This window comes from Meriones unguiculatus, chromosome 19, assembly GCF_030254825.1.
Source record: "Meriones unguiculatus strain TT.TT164.6M chromosome 19, Bangor_MerUng_6.1, whole genome shotgun sequence".
Classification (NCBI taxonomy): Eukaryota; Metazoa; Chordata; class Mammalia; order Rodentia; family Muridae; genus Meriones; species Meriones unguiculatus.
The window spans coordinates 14,933,407-14,954,702 of NC_083366.1; the positions used below are offsets into that span (position 1 = coordinate 14,933,407).

Below are 21,296 nucleotides of genomic sequence, written 5' to 3' on the forward strand. Positions count from 1 at the left end.
TCCTGTCTCTTAAAGAAATTTTGCTAAATACAACCAACAATACTAACCTATGACAAAGAACAGAGGGAAGAGCGCGTGGTTCAGACTTCTACGGATGCCAGTGAGAAGAAATCAATAATGCTGAGGTGGCATTTCCAGCATGCCTGCAGTTTCTGAATCGCCTTTGTATTTACATCTTGCCAAACTCAGTCGGAAAACTTGTTCTTCACATTAGGTGGTGAAACAATTAGAACACAAGGAAAGCAGGGATGCTGGGTGTTCCTGGGCTGTTGGGAGTAAGGGCTAAGACTAGAACTCAGTCCAGACACTGCAGTCTTCCTGTGTTTTGTGGGTAATAGTGCAGGTGGTGACTGGGTGAGGATTCCTTAGGAGAGACCTGGCAGTGACCAACTGAGTGATTCTGACTGGAGTTTGCCAACAACGTTCTCGCTTCCCTGCAGTTGCTCCTTGTGTCTTCTGCTCTAGTTATTGTCTTCATTTCTTTTCCTGTTGATGTGATAACACATTCTCATAAAAGCAACCATGGGGTTTATTCTGGCTCATAGTCCAAAGGTTTGGTCCAGCGACATAGGGACGTCAAGGTGCAGAGGCTTGAAATACTGATCGCATTCATAGCGAAGAAACAGAGAGGGGTGAGTGCACGCTGTTGATCACACCCGTAGTCGAGAACTAGCGAGGGGGGAATGGATGCAGCTTCTCAGGTCTCTTTCCCCTTTCACACACTCCAGGATTCCAGGAGTGGAATGTTGCCATCAGCAGAGAAGGCCCTCCAACTTCAGTTAACGTAATCAAGGGAGTCCCTCACAGACATGCCCAGAGGCCCATATCCCAGGCAATTCTAGACTCTGTCAAGAGTAACACTTAACTCTGGCAATTAACACTTAACTATTGCAATCATCTCATTTGTTGTATGGGAAAGTTAGAATTTCCCAACCTAACCACAGAGGAATGCTCTCCATTGAGAGTCTTGGTGTGACATGAAAAGTAACCATCAAACCATCTGAACCGTGGGTCAGGAAGAACCTGCTAAGGATGGTGAGAAAGCATCCATAAGCCTTGTTGCATGGGGACACTTGTTTGGCGCATGGAGCATCAGATCCTCTGGTAGCCACCATAGCACTGCTGATGAAATGCCACAGGTCCTCCTCCTGAAGTCGCTTCCTCGTTTTAGATAAAGCAATGCTGAGCAAAAGGAAGAGGTCTGTCCTCTCCATCTGCTCCCTGAGAATACACACATGCATGCCTGTACATACCTAGAGATAAGCACGTTCCATCATTCTATACCATTTTCCAAAGATCAAAGGGAGTGACATGGATCATTCAGTAGTAAGGGAAACAGAGGCCCAAAATGCATGCATCATGGCCTTGGTAGCCAAAGGATATGCCATTCCCTCCCAATGTAAAATTATCATGTCCCCTACCACCCTAGATTTCTAGGCAAAATTCTAGCTCAGAAAATAACCCAACAGAACCCCTTCTTCAGATAACTCTGGAAGCACTGGGGTTCCAGTGCAGAGCTATGGCTGGAATAAGCCCACGGGAATGTCACAGAACCAGCCTTTGCAGATGGGCAGGTGGCAGCCATGAATAGCTCTTGCTTGAAGAGCCTCCTGCCTCCTGCCTCTCCACCCACTTCCCCAGTTTGTCTTCTGTCAAGGGAAGGCCCAGAGCCCTGGGGAAGTATGGGGGTTTTGTACACTCTTTGTTATCTTGCCTTAGTCAGTTTGTTTCTCTGCTGAAAAAGCCCGTGAAGGGAGCCACCTCTGGCTTGCCTGGGAAGCCAGGTGAGGGAAGGGTACAGTCAGCTTTTGAATGCCATTTGGCAGCTAGATGCTGGGCCCTTTGCCGACTCCTCTATAGTAAACTTGGCTTTCAGGGGAAACTCAGGAAGTGAGCAGAAAGTCAAAAGGCTTTGTTTCATTACAGCAAAATCTTAACAATGCAATCACCTGGTAGAAAGAAATGCAAAGAGAGTTATTAATTATAATAAAGAAATAAGTATGTTAAAACAAAAGATAGAAAAAAACACTATGCAAGTAAGGCTTAGGGGATTAAACTAAGACTTGGAGAATATACAATACCATATGTCGGAAAATTAAATATAATACATGAACTACTTGAAAACCTAACAAAAAAGCATACAAGAAAAAAAAAAAAGGCAAGTTCTCCACAGTCAAGAACTTGTCATTTTACTATTCTGAATTTGGTTCTTAGATACTCTCTCTAGACTGACTCCTCTGAAGGCATCCAGTGGTCGTCAAATTCAAGAAGTACTAACTAGGAATCATAAGAAGTTAATGGCACAGCTTCTCCATCAGATTTGCCGTGTGCACAGGGTCTGAGGAATCCTGCCTCCATTTCCTCTATTGCTGGACACATTCTGGTTCTTGGTTTTTTTATGGTCTCTTCACCTGGAAGGAAAGGGAAAATTCACCTTAGTTAAAGACAATCTTTTCCACTTGCCCTAAGGACCGCTATAGTGAGAAGCTTGCCTCAACCAGCCCAGGCATCTCAGACTGTGCTGTCTGAAGCTTTGCTGTAGCTGGTAGAGCACTGTGGTTAATATTCACCTACAGGACCTCCTGGGACTCCATAATGGGCTGTGCAAAAAAAAAAGGCCTTCTTCCCTTTCCCCCACATCTCCTTTCCAACGCAGACACTTAACTTCTAGCAAATGAATCACATTATGAGCCAGCCACTCTGCCCTGCTTAGGGCTGTCTGCCAAAGGTTGACTTGGAGTTACACATGAGATAAGCCTCCCAGCTGGTGTTAACCATTATCCCACTGTTGACTGTTCACTGCATCCTAGGTGTAAATGTTTAACAGAAGGGCTCATGCATGCAAACACACACACACACACACACAAAGTGTTTCCGAGTACCGTGAGCTCTTCAGCTAGCTGATCAGTGAGAAAGGGAATGAATAAAGTGAGAGCAGAAATGATCTATTGTGAAAACCCTGGACAGAGTTTCTGTGAAAGCATTTGTACACTCTCATATGACTTAGATTTTGATGGGAGCTGGTAATCCCACATCTGCCATTGCAAACATTCTCCCACATCCCGCCCTGACAGGACAGATGAATTACAGAGGCCAGTAAGCTCCCATGGCTAGTTACACATAAAGAATGCTTGTCCGCCATTCCTCCTTATAGTTATTAGGAGGTTGTTAGTTCTCTTGATCGACACTTTCAAGGTGGCTCAGTAGCAACTATCTTTATCTATCTCTGGAATCCCTTGACCTAAGACCTTAAGAACATCCCTCCTTCAAAGGAGTCACGGCTACTCAAACATCATGAGTTATGGAGGAAAAGCCTGAACTCCCCCGCCCCCAACTAATTAGAAAATCCGTATGTCAGGGTTTGGCTTATAGTTCTAATAACTCTTAATTTCGATGACTTTTCTGTGCTAACTCCGGTTATAAATATTGTCCTGAGAGTGTGCTGGCTGGGCTGGGACCTTATTAACTTGGGAGAGGTCAAATCCTAAGTGAAGTCGTAGATCAGACAAGAGGTGGTGGTTTTTCCAGCACAGCGACCGCCATCAAGGTCCTTGTGACTGGAGTTCTATTCTCAGGAAAAAGTTAAAAGGTGTTGAGCTAACTGGTCTCTAAGCCTCTCCTACCTCTTCTTCTGGTCCAGCTCCTCACTCACTATTGGATCTAGTGATAATAGGGAATGAAAAAGGAAGCTGTTCTGGACATGGTGGTTTGCGCCATTTAGAAGGCTGAGGCAGGAGGATTACCATCAGTTTAAGGCCAGCCTAAGCTAAAGAGTGAGACCCTATTTGAAATAAGAGAAAGAAAAAGAGAAGGGAGGAGGAGAGATGAAGACAAATTTCTCCATAATCTTGACATTAGAAAAATGGTATGAATTAACTTATTGTTGCATGCTAATGGGCCCAAGTCTTTCTCTCTCTCTCTCTCTCTCTCTCTCTCTCTCTCCAGACTATATAATATAACATTATTCACTTAAAAGTTCATCAAGAGGGTGGGTCATGTCAAGTGTTTACCACAACAACACAGATACTTTTGGAGGCAATGGTGTATTTTTTGTGGTGATGGTGTCTCAAGTGTGTGAGCCTGTCTCCAAAGCCAACTGTATATGATAAACACATCAACTTTTGTGCATGTTTCAGTTAGTGCCTCAGTGGTACTATTTTTACAAACATGGAAACTCCAGGCTGTGTCGCTTCGTGGCAGGAAGTACTCTAATAGATGTGGTAAACAGTTTTATCGTTGTGCAGGCATCGACTGTGTTTATGCAAACCACGGTTGCTGTGACATCACTAAATGATGTCATCTTATAAGACCACTGGAATAAACACATGCTGGCATTGATGTGAATGTTCTTACTTAGAACTTCATTATGTCTGTGCTTGACAAAAACATACATTGGATTTTTTTTTTTTTCAGAAACCAAGAGATTTTTATTCTTTTAAGACCACTCCCCTAGAGCACAGCCATGTAAGGGAAGACCCAGAAGAACAGAATATTTAAGTTAGACACCAGACTAGCAATGACTAATAAAAATTCTGTAAAGATGGAAACACTATAGATCTGCATTGATGTAATAGCCACTAGCCACACTGAGCTCCAAGCACATAGAACTATTCCTGGTACCACTGAGGAACTGTGTTTTCAGTCTTGCCTTGTTTCACTTCAAATCGAGTCGTGACCCCATGGTAACGTTTCTTTCAATGAACCCTCACTGTGAGTTCTAAGGCAGAACTTAAAAATAAACTGTAGTGGGGCTGGGCATGGTTGTGAACTGAAGAGTCACAGCACTTGGGGGGTAGAATCAGGTCTGAGCTCTGAGCCAGCCAGGGTGATGCAGTGAGACCTTATCTCAGAAAAGAATGTAATTGGATACTGTGTAGCTGTTTTCCAGTGACTATTAAGATGAACAGGTTTGGGGCTGGAAAGATGGTTCCATGGTTAAGAATACTGGCTATTCTTCCAGAGGATCAATGTTTAATTCTCAGTACTCATATGGTGGCTTGTAACCATCTATAACTCCAGTCCAAGGGGATCCAGCACCTTCTTTCGGGCCTTGAATATGTGTCTACGTAGAGTCTCTCTTTTTCCCTCTCTCCCTCCTTCCTACCTTTCTCCCCCATCATTCCCTCTTTTCCCTCTCTCCTTCCCCATACACACACACACACACACACACACACACACACACACCTTCCTTCTGCACGCATATGGTACACAGACATACATGCATGCAAAACACCTACACATATAAAATAAAAATAAAAAGATAGGTTTATAAAAGTCTGGACGTGATCCACTCCTTACTGTCTCATCCAGATTTGAAGAGGACACATAGGCATCTTTGAAAAGATCTTGGGGAATATTCAAGACCAAGCCACTCAGAGAAACTGTCTAAAGAACCAAAGACTCTCTAAAAGCATCTGTGATTCCAGGGTAACTTCCGAGAAAGGCCAGGTCTCTTCCTGAGAGCTGCAGCAAGGAGTCTGTTTAAAAACCAAACTTACAAAAAGTGCAACGACACTTGCCTCAGAACTCCACACTTGGTGGACAGAGGCAGGCAGATCGTGAATTTGAGCTCAGCCTGGATTACACTGCAAGATTTTCATTTTCAAGTTTTTGATTAATTAATTATTCAAAACTAAGTTGATAAAATAAGAGACTCACTTTGATTTGTTTTTCTTTTCAGGAGCTTATTGATGTTGACAGTGAAGTGGTGTTTGAATTAGCTTCCTACATCTTACAGGTGAGTTGTTTCACACACACATGAAAGGATGTTTCAACACCCACGGTTTGACTGTCTTACTTTTTCTAGCCACAAGATGGAAGGAATGCTGAGGCTGTGGCCATAATTAGAGAGTTGTTCTAGTCTAAAGGTCATTTCATATGACCTTGAGGGAGAGTTCTGTTTAACCTACAATCATTTGGTCCTCCAAACCCCATTTTCTTTTAGTTTGGTACCCTCTCTTGCCATGAGAAAAACCAAATGCACACCTAGAAGTCGCCTACTGTCCACCAGGAAGGCAACATGAAACCCTTTGGCCTGAGACGGACAGGCAGACATAATAGTATCATCTATAATGGTGGCAGAATGAAGTTATTCTCCTGAGAAGTGTTTCTGTCCAAGATACTCTCCCAAACTCACTGACACCCACGTGGCCTCTGGCTCTCAATTATTTGGTATAATTGGGAAACAGCTCACAGTTCCAAAAGTGGCAGAAGAAGCGGACTGCTCTAGCCTCGAGCTGTGGCATGCACCCGTACTCCCAGCTGCTTTGGAGATTGGGCCAGGGGGCAGACTGCAGCTGTCTCAAGGAAGAGAAGGGAGGGGGAGCCGAGAAATAAAGGATGTATTAAAGGAGGGAAGGGGAAACTGAAGAGAAGGAGGGGTGAAAGAGAGTGAGAAGAGGGGCAGGAAAGAAAGAGAGGAATGAGTGTGTGTGTGTGTGTGTGTGTGTGTGTGTGTGTGTGTGTGTGTGTGTTATCCAGACACATGCTCGGTTTAGAAGTTTTAGACCTAATTCAGTTAGTCAAAGGCCTTGAAGTATAAACTTCTGTATAACTTTGTGAAGTTTACATTGTGTCTCTTACTCTGGTGGCACATGTCTGTATTCTCCCTACTCTGACCCACCAGAAAGGATCTCACTACGCAACCAAGGTTAATTTCACACTCAGAATTCTCCTGCCTGAGCCTCCCAAGTACTGGAAATTACGGGAGTGTTCTGCCACACCTGGCCTAGCATTCCTCTTCATGGAATTCCAGAGAGAAGAGTGTGGCAGCAGAAGGAAGCTGATCTTCTCTTTTTCAGCAGAGAAGTAGCCCTGACGATAGGACATAGTCTTAATTCTTAACAATAAATGTATGATTCACTCATTTTTTTTTCTTCCACAGGAAGCAAAAGGAGATTTCTCTAGGTGAGTCCTCAAAAGTTGTTCTCATATTGGCTTAAAAACGTATTTTTTGCTTGTTTATTAATTAATAAAACTACTTTGCATGTATCTTGTAGGAGGACAGTGTATTAATGAGTGAAATCCAGATGTCATACTGTCAACTGAACAGGCAGTCTGGCAGGGCATTCATGGTGGAAGTGAGGGCAGTATTCTTAATAAGTGAACCTCCTTCGAACTACTAAAGATGAGCTCAGAGCCCAGTGTCTCCAGTGGCCACTGTTCACAGGCCTGGTGTGTTGGTCCTGAGTCTGTGGGGAGCTAGGAATCACTCCTGGGATATAAATTTGGTTACATATAACTTGACAGTTCTAACAAGTAGATACACATCTTTTTCCTTTTCAATTTAGTCACTGACTTCCAAGAGAAAAATCACTATCACATGTCTCAGGAAAGTATTAACAGAATAGAAATACTGTTCCTATCTGCCTTTCATAGAAAGCTGCTATGTTGAGAAAAAAAAGATAGACTTTACTAAGGACGGCTTGAGTTGTCCTGTTGAGCTGTTGGCTTGGCTCTCGTCATTCATTCATTAAGCACTGCACACAGGGCAGCAGAAATGAAATTGTCCCCAGTCTCTCATGATCTTCAGAGATCCCTCATAGCAAGGGGATTTAGCTACCCCTCAATGGAATAACTATGTATAGACAGACTTTTTTTCTCTAGGTGTTCTGTTTAATCAGCGTCTACTGGGGAAAGCCCAGGATAGCCCATTCCTTAGGATCAAGATCTGTCTGTAAAAAGAAATGACTATATGGCCAAGAAAGCAAAACAACAAGTCGCTCCAAGGGCTGAGGCTTATAACTCAGTGGTATAACACCTGCTTAACACATAATGAGGCTGGTTGTATCCTAAACAGTGAAGAAAGGAAGGAAGGAAGGAAGGAAGGAAGGAAGGAAGGAAGGAAGGAAGGAAGGAAGGAAGGAAGGAAGGAAGGAAGGAAAGAGAGAAAAGAGAAGAGAAAAGAAAAGAAAAGAAAAGAAAAGAAAAGAAAAGAAAAGAAAAGAAAAGAAAAGAAAAGAAAAGAGAAAAGACAAGACAAGACAAGACACACTGTTCTGGCCCAACATGATAAAGATAGAAAATTAGTATCAACATGAAATATACAACAAATCTGGGGAGATGGTTCAAGGGATAAAGTGTTTGCTGTGCAAGCATGAGGACTTGAGTTCAAAGCTCCAGCTGCGATTTAAAAAGCAACTGTGCATCTGTATCCCCAGTACTGGGGCAGAAAGAGGCAGAGACAGGCAGATCCCTGGGACTCACTAGTCAGCCAGTCAGCCAAACTGGTGAGTTCCAGGCCCCATGAGAGATCAGTTCAAAACAGAAATAAGGAAAGTGACTAAAGACCTGACATCTCCTCTGGTCCCCACACTCACCTGCACAGAAGGGTGTTCCTGCACACACAAACACACATCTGCATGTTGTCATCTCTGAAGGCTTTTTAATCTATAAATGTACCCTAACCAGACCTGAGGTGTATAGTTTCAGTCAAATACCTCAGCTAAATGGAAAGAAATATTTTAAAGTCTAACAACGGTTGGCAAACATTTTCTGTAAAGGCCACCTACTGGCATTCCTGTATGATCTTCACTGCACTTTTTCCATGTATTGAAGGAGAGTCATGTGGTAGGAGAACTGGTTCTATTTCAATAAAACTTTATTTAGCGAAATGGACAGTTGAATATTACCTAAATCTTCATGTATCAAGAATTTTTTTTCCTCTCCCTTCTTCTTTTTTCTTGTTTCTCCTTCCCTCTTTTCTCACTCACCTTCTTTATTTAAAAATGTAAGAACTACTCTTAGTTCACAGGCCATACAAAACAAGAGAGGATGTATAATTTGAGCCTGTGAGCTCAAGTTAGCTGATTCATTGGTCTAAATCGTAGTCCCTTTATCTCAGATCCACTGTTTTCTGTAACAAGAGCTCTATGACGGCTTTACCTCGATCTCAAGTCTTTGGCAGGAAGCAGAGAGAGAAAGAGAGTGAGATTTTCACTACATAATGAGAGGCCTCAACTGGAACCTGGCATATGGCCAATGCCCATGTACTGAATTTGTTGAATGAAGCTTGTTCAGCTTGTAGAAACTACAGCTTGTAATCTGTTCTTTGCTCCTTTCTTCTGACCTGAGTTTGAGATTAGATCTGAGGGTTTCAACAATGTTGAGCCCACCTACTAAAAGGATTTCTGCAGTTCTGTGAAAACTGGTTGAAAGGCCACAAATTTAGTGGGGTCCAATGTCTAGTCTACTTACTCTGAAGAGACTTTCTATTTGGCCAGCTCGGAACCCTGCTGCAAATAGTATTTCTTTTTGAGAGCACCCTGACAGGCTGGAATGTGGACTGGAAACAACCTCATCTGTCCCCACAGATCACAGGAATGTGGCCACACAGACCAACCTCCAGGGAGGAGGAAGAGCAGGGCTTGGCCTGCCAATCCTTCATGGCCCTCTCATGGGCTCCAGCATGCTAGCGTGTTAGCTGAAAGCAGATATGCAAAGGGTGTGTCATTGGTCAGAACTGTCTAGCAGCCTTTTGTAGCTGCAGCTGTCTAGAGAGAGAAGTGGCTGTCGGGAGAAGAGAAGGTCAGTCAGTTCATGCGAGGTCAGTTTGTCTCATCCCATAACTTCACCCCACAGAGTGCAGAGGGGAGCTGTGCTGTGCAAGCCCCTGAGAGCACACCGCTTTCTGAAAGGGGCTTCAGAATTCTCGGGGCCGCTGTGCAAACATGAGGACTATAGTTGAGCATATAAAAAGCTGGGTATAGCTTGTGTGTAGCCACAGCACTGTGAGTAGTATGGGGACAAAGACAGAAGGATTCTCCCAGTACGCATTGGCCAGACAGCTTGATAGAACCGAGCTGCAGGCTCAGCAAGAGACTGTCTCTTTAAGTGTAGAGCAATTGGGGAAGAACCCTGATGCCAACCTCCAGTTCCCACACACCTGCGTGCACCTGTGCTCACACCCACACACCACATCCATACACTACACACATGAAAAAGTAATAAATATTAAGAAAAACAATCTTACCAAAGTAGACTCTGCTTGAATTGGGGAACATTTCTCATCACCCCCCCTCCATTTCTTCCCCGTCTTCCTCCTCCTCTTCCTCTTCCTCTTTCTCCTCCTTCTCTTCTTCTCTTTTTTGGTTTTTCAAGACACAGTATTTCTGCATAGCTCTATCTGTCCTGGAATTCACTCTGTAGATCAGGCTGGCCTCTAACTCACAGAAATATACCTGTGTCTGCCTCCCAAGTGCTGAAATTAGAGGTGTGTACCACTACTGCCAAATTTGAGGTTTAATTTCTTATGCAAGCCACTTCTAGGAAGATTCTCTAAAAGCAGGAGTTGACCATAGTTGGTTTGTTGGCTGAATATCAGGCATTTTTGATTTGCCATTTTTATTATTTTAATTTTGTAGAAACTAGATTTTGACATTACTCATTAACACATGATTCTTTTAATTTGTAAACATTAAAATAGTGAAATGAATAGTTTTAATTTTTAAACATTACTGTCATAAATATGCTTTCCTTAATAACATCAATAAAAATCAGCTTAGAAATACAGACATTCGGAGAATATATGTTTAACACAGGATCCAAGGCTTACTTCCAAAGATACATAGAGTCTAGGTGATCAATAGCCTTTTCAATTAATTGTCTCACACAAAAATCAAAGTAACTCTGGGCCTGGGGAAATGGCTCAGTAGTTACTGGCTTCTCTTCCAGGGGACCTGAGTTCAAGTCCCACCATCCACCTGACAACCCACAACCATTTACAACTCCAGTTCCAGAGGATTAGACACCCTCTTCTGACATCCAAGGCCACTGCATTAATGCGGTGCACAAACATGCAAGCCAAACACCAACACATATTAAAATAAAAGTTTAAAAATTTAAGTCAAAGTAATTCTTTCACAACCTGAGGTGAGGGGTCTTTAATCCAATTCTTCCTAAAAGCCTCTCTTGCCCCAGGCACTGCATCTCTACCCTCAGCAGTTTGCCAGGTGTGATCTGATTAGGTGGAGTGAGCATTAAAAACCAACAAACCGTAGGAGCATCTTCATTGAGGCACAGAAGAAGAAAGGTTATCTTTGTAATTGAGAGAGGCAGAAATGCTGACATAGCATGCACTAAAAAAGACGGCCATGAAGGCGGCCCTGGGGAAGAGCCACTCTGCTGTGGCACTCAGGGCTCTTTTGGCTCTTCTCTGGGCCTCTGTTTACTCCACACATCCCAGAAGGGTTTTCTTGCCTGTTTCCTCTTCCAGTCAGGAGAAATGCTCACATCCTCTTCTTGTAGTTTTTGGAAACAGGGTCTCTCTACATAGCCCTGGCTATCCTAAAACTCAGTCTATAAACCAGGCTGCCCTTGAACTCCCAGAGATGAGCCTGCCTTTACCTCTTGAGCGCTGGGACTAAAGGTGTGTGCTACCGCAGCCAGCATTCTTACTGAGTGTGACAATAAAATACTGGGTTAGCAGTGCTGAGAGCCAATGGCTGCGGTATAGACAGTTAACTAGATAGTGCCCGTGATAGTGAGAACTGTGTACCGTGTATGCTGATATTCTGTCACAAGGTGGACACATTCGTATGCTCTCATTAAAGGGGTAGGAAATAGTCTTATCTAGAAATAATGTTTTCTCACTTGTATTATTTTCCGTAGCACAGCACAAGTAATCTCGTTTCGTTTCCTAATGTGTGTTCATGTTTAAAAACAAATCGTATGTGTCACCACTCAGGAAGTGAGCAGAGTTGGCATTTCTGTTTGAAAACACTTAAACAGCCTCCGAGCTATCAATCAAGGCAGCTATAGGTGGAGTGCATCCAACACAGAATAAAGCAACGTTCTTATGTAATCACTAGGGATCCAGATTAGTCGGCCAGCAGATAGTGCCTGTTCTGTACCCAAGCTTTATTCATTACAGTGTCCATTACGGTTTCCTGAATGCTCACCCCTTTTTGTGTGTGTGGAGTATGTGCAAAGGCGCACGTGTGTACATGTGCCTATGGAGACCGGAGGCCTACATATCAAGGGCCTTCTGATATCGCTCTCCGCCTTCTTTTCTGAGACAGTCTCTCACTGAATCTAGACCTCACTGATGAGTTGGAGTGGCTGGCCATTGAATCCCCGTGATCCTCCTGTTTCCTCTTCCCGGCTGGCATCACAGACACTACCATGCCTGGCTTTTACATGGGTGGTGGGGATCTGAACTCAGGTCTCATCCTTATACAGCAAGTGGTTTAATCACTGAGTCCCCTCCCCAGTCCCTCTCAGGATGTTTTCATTTAATACCTTTTAAAACCCCTTGAGCTGCTGTGGAAATCTATTTATCCATTTCTTGCTAAAATCACTGCAAACAAACAAACAACAAACAACAACAGCAAAACACCTGTTGAATCAAACCATAGGAAACCCAAACTTTCAAGTGATACTCTAATTTGACTTAACAGAGGACATCACAGCACTGCACTAAACAAGCTACTAGGGACAATGACTTGATGCTGTTTTTGTTTTGGGGACATTTTATCATATGGGAAAGTTGTTTTAAAACCCCCACTGACTGTCTCTTTTCACTAATCTTGAGAATCAGCTCATCATCAGCATCGATTAGCTCTTTGGAACTTTCTGGATGCATGATACCAACTCTTTAGAAAATAATTCTTTTACACTGGCCATGAAGCTCGTGCCTGTTACGTCAGCACCAGGTAAGGCTGATGCTGAAGAGCCACCCTAGAGTGAGGGTGTGCCTGCACTGCACAATGCCGCAGGCCGGCCTGGGCTCAGAACTAAACTGGGGTATTAATTTATAACATAAGCTCCATAAATCATTGCTGTCCAAACCCACAGCACCTCTGACATAAAGAACCATCCGTGCAATACAGGCAAAGGGACACATGACTCATGAAAGAGGCCATAAGGCTATGAAGCGTTCTTTTCCTCTCTAGTCTCAATTCCGTCTTAGGTTTCTGTTTTGTTTTGTTTTTTAATTTTTTCATGGTATATAAATGACAAAAATATAATTGATAGTGAAATTGAAAAACATGAAGCTAAGTGTCACCACTGTGGAATGTCCATTAGAACCATATAGAGCGCAGTGTGCTGAGAGGCAGCCAGTCTGACAAGTGTTTGAGTGGCTTCCTTAAACTAGCTGTGTGATGCTTTCATTTGTGTTCTGATTAGAGTAAAGTGGTTTTATTTGGGAGGGGCAGGGTGGGGAGAGTCATCTGGGACAAGTAACGACATCTGTTGCAAAGAATTTTTGGAAACATGCTTTATTGAAATGGAATCGCTGCAGATCTGGTCCCTGGGCTGTCTTCTGGGACCTGGAAACACCTTTGTGACAGAAGACTAGAGGTGCTGGGGCTAATCACTGTGGCAAGTCCTGGCAGCACAAGCTGTGTTAGGGCGAGTAAGCTGACTGAAAAGGACTCTGAGGCACAGTGTGTCTGTCTGCGTGGCTTGCCCATTTAGCAAATGCCACCACGACACTTCAGAGGTAGGAAACGATAAGAAGCAGCAAGAGGCTCAGCATTCCAGAAAAACACAGCCCAGCAAGGAAAAGATTGACTGTCTGGAAGTTAGCTTCTATGACACTGTTATTAGTTTTTATGATACTGTGACCAAAATGACAGACAGAAACAACTGAAGATTCATTTGAACTCACAGTTTCAGATTTAATCCATGCTTGTTCGGCCTCATGTACTGGTACAGAACATCTTGGTAGTGGGAGGAAGTATCCACAACATGGCTTAGAGGAAGCAGACCACGAGACAGAAAGTAGCCTGGTATAATTTATCTGCTAGAATCCTCCTCCAGTAGGCAACCTACTTTCTTCAGCTAGACCCCACTTTGCAGAGTTTCGAGACTGCCAAAACAGCACCCCCAGCTAGAGACTGAGCATTAAAATATGGGAGACACTTCAGATTCAAGCCACAATATCCTCTGTACACAAATAAATGCTCACCTGTGTGAAAGAATCTGAGCTTATGGGGGTGGGGGGCTGGCTAGTGGTTGGGAAGAGATTTTGCCGTGTTCGTGAGACAGCATCTGCAGGGTTCTCCTCGTTTATCTTTTCAAGAAGAAAATCCTGCTTTTAGAAACAGCAATGTATTGTTCAACCAGTAGAGACAAATAGCAGCCCTTCATTAACACAAGAGGTTGATTTTCAAAAGAGGAGTCGCTGTGTTTATTTACGCTGAAACATTCCCATCGACTTTCAGAAGCCACATGTTCTTACTTCCCCGGGAGAGTAATTAAATACAAAAAGCATAATGACCTTTTAATATTTTATCTTCTATAAACCTTGGGGCTATAAGGTCACTTGTCTAGAGAGAGAGAAACTTTGATGAACAAAAAGCAGTGATCTCTTGTTTGTTTGTTTGTTTGTTTTCTTTCTTTCTACTTTTGAAATCTGGTCTGCCCCCTTTGAAGGTATATTAGCAGTTAATGTAAACTAAAATGGGCTTACCAATCTCTGAAAATTCTAGGCTTTGAGGTTTTTCAAGTCAAGCTAGAAAATGCAAGTCATGGGCAAGAAATTAGAAGTTCCTGGAAAAGACAAGGAAGATCTCATTTTCTTGTATTAAAAAAAAAAAAAGTCTTTAAAACATGGTATATAGCTTCATAGCCAATGACTAACTTTCAAAAGATGACAAAATTATCCTGTTGTCCGGCCGAGAGGATTAGTGTTGATTAACTTTAAAACAACACTGTTGTGTTGGCTACTCTTTCATTGTTTTGATAAAATACTATGACCAAAATCAACTTAAGAATGAGTAGCTTATTTGACTTATGGTTCCAGAGTGATAGAGTTCATCATGGCAGGAAGCTGACTGTTCACATGTTCATCTACACAGGGAAGCAGAAAAGGGGAACAGGAAGTGGATCAAAAGTGTATCAAAAGTAGAAACCGTTAAAGCCTATCCCCAGTTAACCTACTCCCTCCAGCAAGAGTATACCTCCTAAAGGATTTATACCTCCCCAAAACAGTGCCATCCACTGGGGGCCAATTATCCAACAAAATGAGCCTTGAGACATTTTTCAAACCACCACATCTACAAATCAAAGTTTGTAGATTGCTAAAGCCATAGCTTTTCATTTACATAAATGATTCACATCTAACTAAGACAAGTTCCATTATTATAAGCCTTTATTATACTTTTTGATTATTTGGTGTATATTTTCATACAAATGGATATTTGGGAAAAGGGTAGGGGAAGTTGTTATAGGGTCTTATATTCTGTAGCCCAGGCTAGCCTGAAACTTAGGATTCTCCTGCCTCAGCCTCCCAAATGCCAGTATCATGAACAGGCACTGTCACACCTGGCTACTACAATTGTTGAATTGCCATAAATGAGAAAATAGCTGTCACTCTCCCCTAGTAAGAGAAATGGATTTGTTAAGACTTTTAAGGTAAGAAGTGGGAAAGAAAACACAAACCACAGGCATTTTTGTCGGGAATGGTTCCCGTTTAGGAAACAGCTTTCATAACCTGGCCAGTTCTGCCACGTTGATACGTGTCAGTTCCTTTATATGTGGCAAGTTCCGAGAAAAGAAATAGATCATCTGTTAAACTTGACGCACACCTCTCATCTCAGTGAACTGAGATTAATATATTCTCCTATATCTGCTGTTTCAAAAGAGAGAGGGTGTGTGTGGAGTTTTCCCATGATTTGAAAATGACCTGGAGAGCCACGAGTAATTGAGAAGCAGCAGGCCTCTGTCATGCCGGTAACAGCTTTCAAAGGGAACAGAATCTGGGAGCTTTAAGGGAAGCGTTCACACACAAAAAAGTTATAAACGTTTCCAGAAAGCATTATTTTGTGCAGAGAAGTCCATTTGTGCTTTTGAATGTGTGATTTACATTTCAAAGCGCAAAAACACATTGATTTATTTTTGCAAGCTGATATTGTTCAAATCCTATGGGAACTGTTCATATGTAAAGTAAGGAGGGAACTTTGTGTTGTGACAGCTTTTTCTTTTGTTAAATATGGATTTGCTCTTGGTGCCACATTTTGAGTGAACTCTGAGGAGCACAGAGGTTCAGAGGTTTATGGTCATGACACTGTCAAATTTTCAAAGTTGAGATTCTCAAGTTAAAGGCTGACATAGCAGAGAAGTAATCAGTTATTTTCTCTCATACTGTTTGAGTGAAATTATTTGCCTGAAATCATAGGCTAAGAAAAGAAATCTTAACTTGGTTTGCATTTTATGCATTTACAACCAACTGAGAAGTTCACAAGAATTTCCTTGAAGCCTAGAAAAATTAAAAACTCTCAAAGGAATAAACACTCATATAGTTGAGTGATTAGCATCAGAAATGGAGGATAAATAATTCATGAGTATGTTGTAGCCCATGGTACATGTCAAAAATCCAAAGTCTCCTGAAGGAAAATAACCTCTGAGTCCCCAGATGTTTTCCTTGGTCTACAGATGCCAAATGCAATGACAAAAATTTCACATATACATGAATCTCATATGGAAGATCTCTGCGACACCTTCTAACCACTAGTTTCCCTGAGCCTTTCTTCCACATCTGGGCAGAGCATGCAGTGAGAAGGAAATGGATGTGTGCTGTCATCCTTTTCTTTCTTTCATGTATTATGACCTCAGGGGTACCTTGGCTCACCAACAGAAAACAAAGTGGGGTGGAGAAAGAAAGAAGAAAGAAATGAACAAAAATTGTTTCTTGCACACTTGTTGAAGATCAATAGTAATAAGTCTATAGCTTCACTTCTCATCCACATGGAGTTTTCTAAGTTTATTGTACTAAAGAAAAAAGAAATGTGGACTGGCAATGAATAACTGAAATTTGAGGGTCCCAATGGTGCCAGATTCAGAATCGCTCAATTCAGAATTTCTCAGAGCTCAGACAAGTGATTAAGTGGCTGGTCCCTGGTGGGAATTAACTCCCTGGCCAGGCAGGACTGGCATCATAGAAATCACTCTCCCTGGACAAAGACACAGATGCTGCCTGAAGTGGTGCTGTGTGTCTGTGCTGCCAACCTTTGGGAGGTAGAGGCAAGAGGATCAAGAATTAGCTCAAGGTCAGGGCCTGGAGAGATGGCTCAGCAGTTAAGAACAGTTGCTCTTGCAGGAGGACCCAGGTTTGGTTTCCAGGACCCACATGGCAGTCACAGATGGTTATCTGTAACTCCGGTTCTAGGAGATACAGTACCTTCTTTGTCCTCCACATGCACATGGGCATGCATATATGTAAGCCAAGCATCTATACATATAAGATGAAGATACATAAGTTTTGTAAATTCAAGATGAACCTTGGCAGCATAGGGAGTTGGAGGCCAACCTAAGCTACATGAAACTGAACCCTGTCCAGGTGGGTTGGGACAGAATGAGGAGGAGGAAGAAAAAGGCAGATGTTGGAAAAGAAGGAAAGGGAGAAAGAAGAAGGAAGATAAATGTTTCTGCTGGATGAAAGGGATAATAAAACATACCCTTGAGTTGAAAAATGGGCTTGCCACCAAACAGGCTACGAAGCATTTGTTTCCTGCAGCCTTATAGGTTTTGGAAATGAGTGCAAAGTTTTGTACATTTCTACTTGACTGACAAACATTCTCTTCCCAGAGAACCACGGCTTCATGATATGCCCATCAAATATGGAGGATTTAGCTCTGTGCTAGCATAACATTCTAATCACCCCATTTATAAATTTCTTGTTACTCTCCTATGCTGCGCTGGTTTTGTTTCTGAAACCATAGTTTCAACAAGGGTTCCTCCGCATGAAGCGTACTCCAGAGAACCCACGCTTCTTCCCCAATGTATGGACATCTCACTTGACTCAAGGGGAATTTTCTGATTATGTTATTTCCTAGATTTAAATATATATAATTTATAATGTGTGTGAACATGAGTACAGCATCTGTGAAGGCCAGAAAAGGACTATGAACGGTGTGCTTTAAGCTAGTGTATATCAGGCCTACTGAACTCTGGGGAAATGCCCACAGTGGCAGTCCCTGGAGAAGAAAGCTGGGAACTTTCAGTACCTGTTTTAGGCTATAGCTTTGTAGAGTCCTAAGGTGGAGCAGCCACCTGTCCCATTGAGGTGACTTCCTCTTACCCGAGTTCTAACGAGGCCCCTCCTTCTTAACTACCAGGGTCAGAGGCACAGTCAGGCTATAGAATATTAGGATGGCTCTCTGACTTCCAGCTGCAGGTGCTGGCTGGACTGACAGGGCTGGACACCTTTAAGTGACTGCAGGTGTTTATAAACAGCAAAAAGGCAAACAGAACATGTCTATATCCCCATCCTCTCGGGAGACCTGGGAGTCATGGATCTCTTCCAGAGTATAATGGATTTGGACAGGCTTCATGCCCTGGTGGCTTTTCATATACTTTTCTGTGTAACCTTGCCCTGGGGGAGAACAAGAGAATCCATGGCAAGCCTCAGCAAGGAAGTAAAGCCTGTGGCTGTCATCAGGGATGCTTGTTTGCCAACAAACCTGTGGTTGGTAGGTAAAACGATCTCTGTGTTTTTCGATTCCTTCCCCAAATACACTTTAGATGTGATGGGAGGAAGGCACCTGGACTCAGGTTTCAGCTCCACAAAGATACATCTCACAGTTCCAACAAATGAAACCTGACCCAGCAAGAGTGCCTTTGGATATTTAAGGAATCACCCTTGGCACTGATGAGCCACTGAGTCAAATTTCCATATTCAGATAAATTCATAGTTAAGTGGACAGAAAAAACCCTTTGTCCACCACTGCAGAGTCTCAAGTATTTAGCCAACTCAATGTTGGCTCCAATCATGCCTCCCTGACATGCAATTCTATGTCATAGTTGATAACCTCATTTTCTGAAACACTAGGGGCTGCCCTCTTTGAACAGCTCCAGTGGCTTTGCCATTGTCTCCTGGAACACTTTGGACCCTACCTATGTGTCACTGAAGGTCGTCTGCCTTCAGACTTGCTTTTCATCCCTCTTCACAGCACCCCTGCTGTTTTCACAGCAGACCTGAAAAAGGCATTATTTCCTCAGAACCTTCATACTGCTTGTTGAAGTTAACACGATCAAACATTGGTCCCCACTGTCAGTTATCTCTGAATGAGCATCTCTCGTTTCCTCAGCTACCTATGAACACATTTTGGGTAAGGACTGCATCCTATCTCATCTCTATCTTCCCTGGTACTTTATAACTGTATGGGCTCTAGCTTATGGCCAGGAGATAGCAAACCCTTTCCATGCTGCCAAGACTGCAATGGCGCAAGCCCTTGGATACATCTAGTCAACCAATTCAAAGTTGAGAATTCCCTTCTGATTGGCTACTTCAAGTTGAATAGATGAACATTCCTGTCCCTGCTTCTGAGTACATGTGGAAAGTGACAGCAGCTCTAATGCTCCTGAACAGCCATGATTCCTAGATGCCACAGAAATGAACTTGGATTACTGGCATGGCTTTCCCCAGGTGCTTTTATTGATGGAGCTGCTAATGCCATTGCTGTTGGTATTGTTTTCCATGCAGGATACAAAGAACTTTTGACCCGTAAGTTGACAGTGATTTCTTTCCAGTCAAGCCAAGAGCTTTTCATTTTTCTATGCCTTCCCATCCCTTTCCTCCTCCTTCCTTTTTCCTTCTTTCCAATGGATCTCCTATCCATGGCTTTTATGTGGTATGGTCCAGGCTCCTGGTGGCCAGTGTTTACCCAGCTTTATATGAACAACACAAAAAGCTGCCAATATCCCAGGATTAGTGCCATGGATCTAATACAAGTCTCCACAAGATGAACTCTGGCAAGCCCAGCTGATAAGCCTGAGGCTTTGGAATGGGTCCATTTCAGAAGACACTATTTAGATACCAGAACCACATCCAAGTGTATACTGTCGATGGCTCTAGAAACTGAGTGTGACAATAAACAGCAGGGACCCCTAGAGTAAAGGGCTGCAGAACTGCTGAGTGACTAAAGAGAGGCGTGTATAACCTGGATATTAGTTACGTGGCCATAAGAATAGCTCAACACTGAAGAGTAAACTCACTTAGAACGTTAACAGATTTGCTGGCAACTTTATTTCTGTAACTCGAATGAGTATGAACCTTGAGAATGCCTGGGACGCTAGAGGGAAGTTAAGCATCTGAAGAAGGCTGGTTGAACCAAGAGACTTTAAACTATCTTCCAACCCTGAGCATGTGTGTATTTATGGGGTCTGACACTCTGATACAGGACCAGCTGTATCAGTCCTCCTGATAGTATCAGGATAGTCCTCCTGATAATCCACTTCCCACTTGCTAAGTAATCTCCAGGCTTGTTCAAAGGAAGGGCTGTTTACGTATCACACTGATGAAACCGTTTTCACATGGGGTGAATCTAAGCCAAGACTATCATGAGCACTGGGTATCAAGGGAGGCATGTGGTGCTCCAGGGATGAGCAGAGATTCTACCCTTCTTGAGTCTGTGAGCCCAGCTGGGGGCCCTGAAAGCTTCTCCTGGGCCCACCCCAGGGGATCCTTTTCTTTCCACATTGATGCCCAGGGCTTCTCAGAACCCAGCATGTAGAGGTGAGAGCAGAGGTGATGAGACTGTCCACGTGTGTATCCCTGGCTCTGCATGAGAAAAAGAGGCCCTTCAGTTCTGTGTGTCCTGTGTTCTTTTCCCATTGTATCACGTAGACAGAAACACCTTTCTTCTGTCACCACCATTGTATGGGAGCAGGTGTCGGAGCTCTCTGTCAGTCAGGTCGTATGAAGCAGGGCGGTCATGTTCTCAGACTGTGATGTGTTGCTTCTTGACTTTGTCTTTCAGCAATGAGGTGGTGAGAAGCGACCTGAAAAAACTGCCAGCCCTTCCCACCCAAGCCCTGAAGGAACACCCCTCCCTGGCCTACTGGTAAGACCCTAGCCCAGAATCGTCTCAGGATCAAGTCTCCCCTTCTTCAAGGATTACACAGGGTTCAGCTCCACGTGCCTCCTCCCCTCCCCACTGTGTCAGAGGTAGTGGTGTATACCTATAATACCAGAATTAGGGGAGGCTGTGGCAGGACTGCAAGTTCCAGGCCAGAATAGGGTACACAGCAAGTTCCAGGATAGCCTGGGCTACAGAGTGAAACCTGTCTCAAAAAAGAAAAAAGAAAAAGCCTTTCTTGTGCTTGTCCAGTTTCATGAGTGCTGCTGCTGTGATGCGGAAGATCTGGGCGGGTGGAGAAGCAGGGCCATCATTTCTTTGGCAACAGGAGAAGCAGGCTTTTTCCTCTCTCCCTGGTGTTTCCTAGTGAATTAGAACACCAAGCACCTATAAATGCATTCTCGGTTGTTGTTTTGTTTTCTGAGACATGGTTTCTCTGTGTAGCCTTAGCTATCCTGGACTCACTTTATAGACCAGCCTGGCCTTGAACTCACA

General features: G+C 43.3%; 1 protein-coding gene across 6 annotated transcripts in view; it reads left to right on the forward strand.

Moving 5' to 3' along the window:
* Positions 1-21,296, forward strand: part of Frmd4a (FERM domain containing 4A) — a 577,932-nt gene that overhangs the window by 476,257 nt on the left and 80,379 nt on the right. For all 6 annotated transcript variants that reach the window (XM_060372407.1, XM_060372408.1, XM_060372405.1 and 3 more), the window contains 3 exons: positions 5,681-5,737; positions 6,884-6,906; positions 20,703-20,786. In XM_060372407.1, coding sequence (XP_060228390.1) covers positions 5,681-5,737; positions 6,884-6,906; positions 20,703-20,786 — 164 coding nt within the window. The remainder of the gene's footprint in view (positions 1-5,680; positions 5,738-6,883; positions 6,907-20,702; positions 20,787-21,296) is intronic.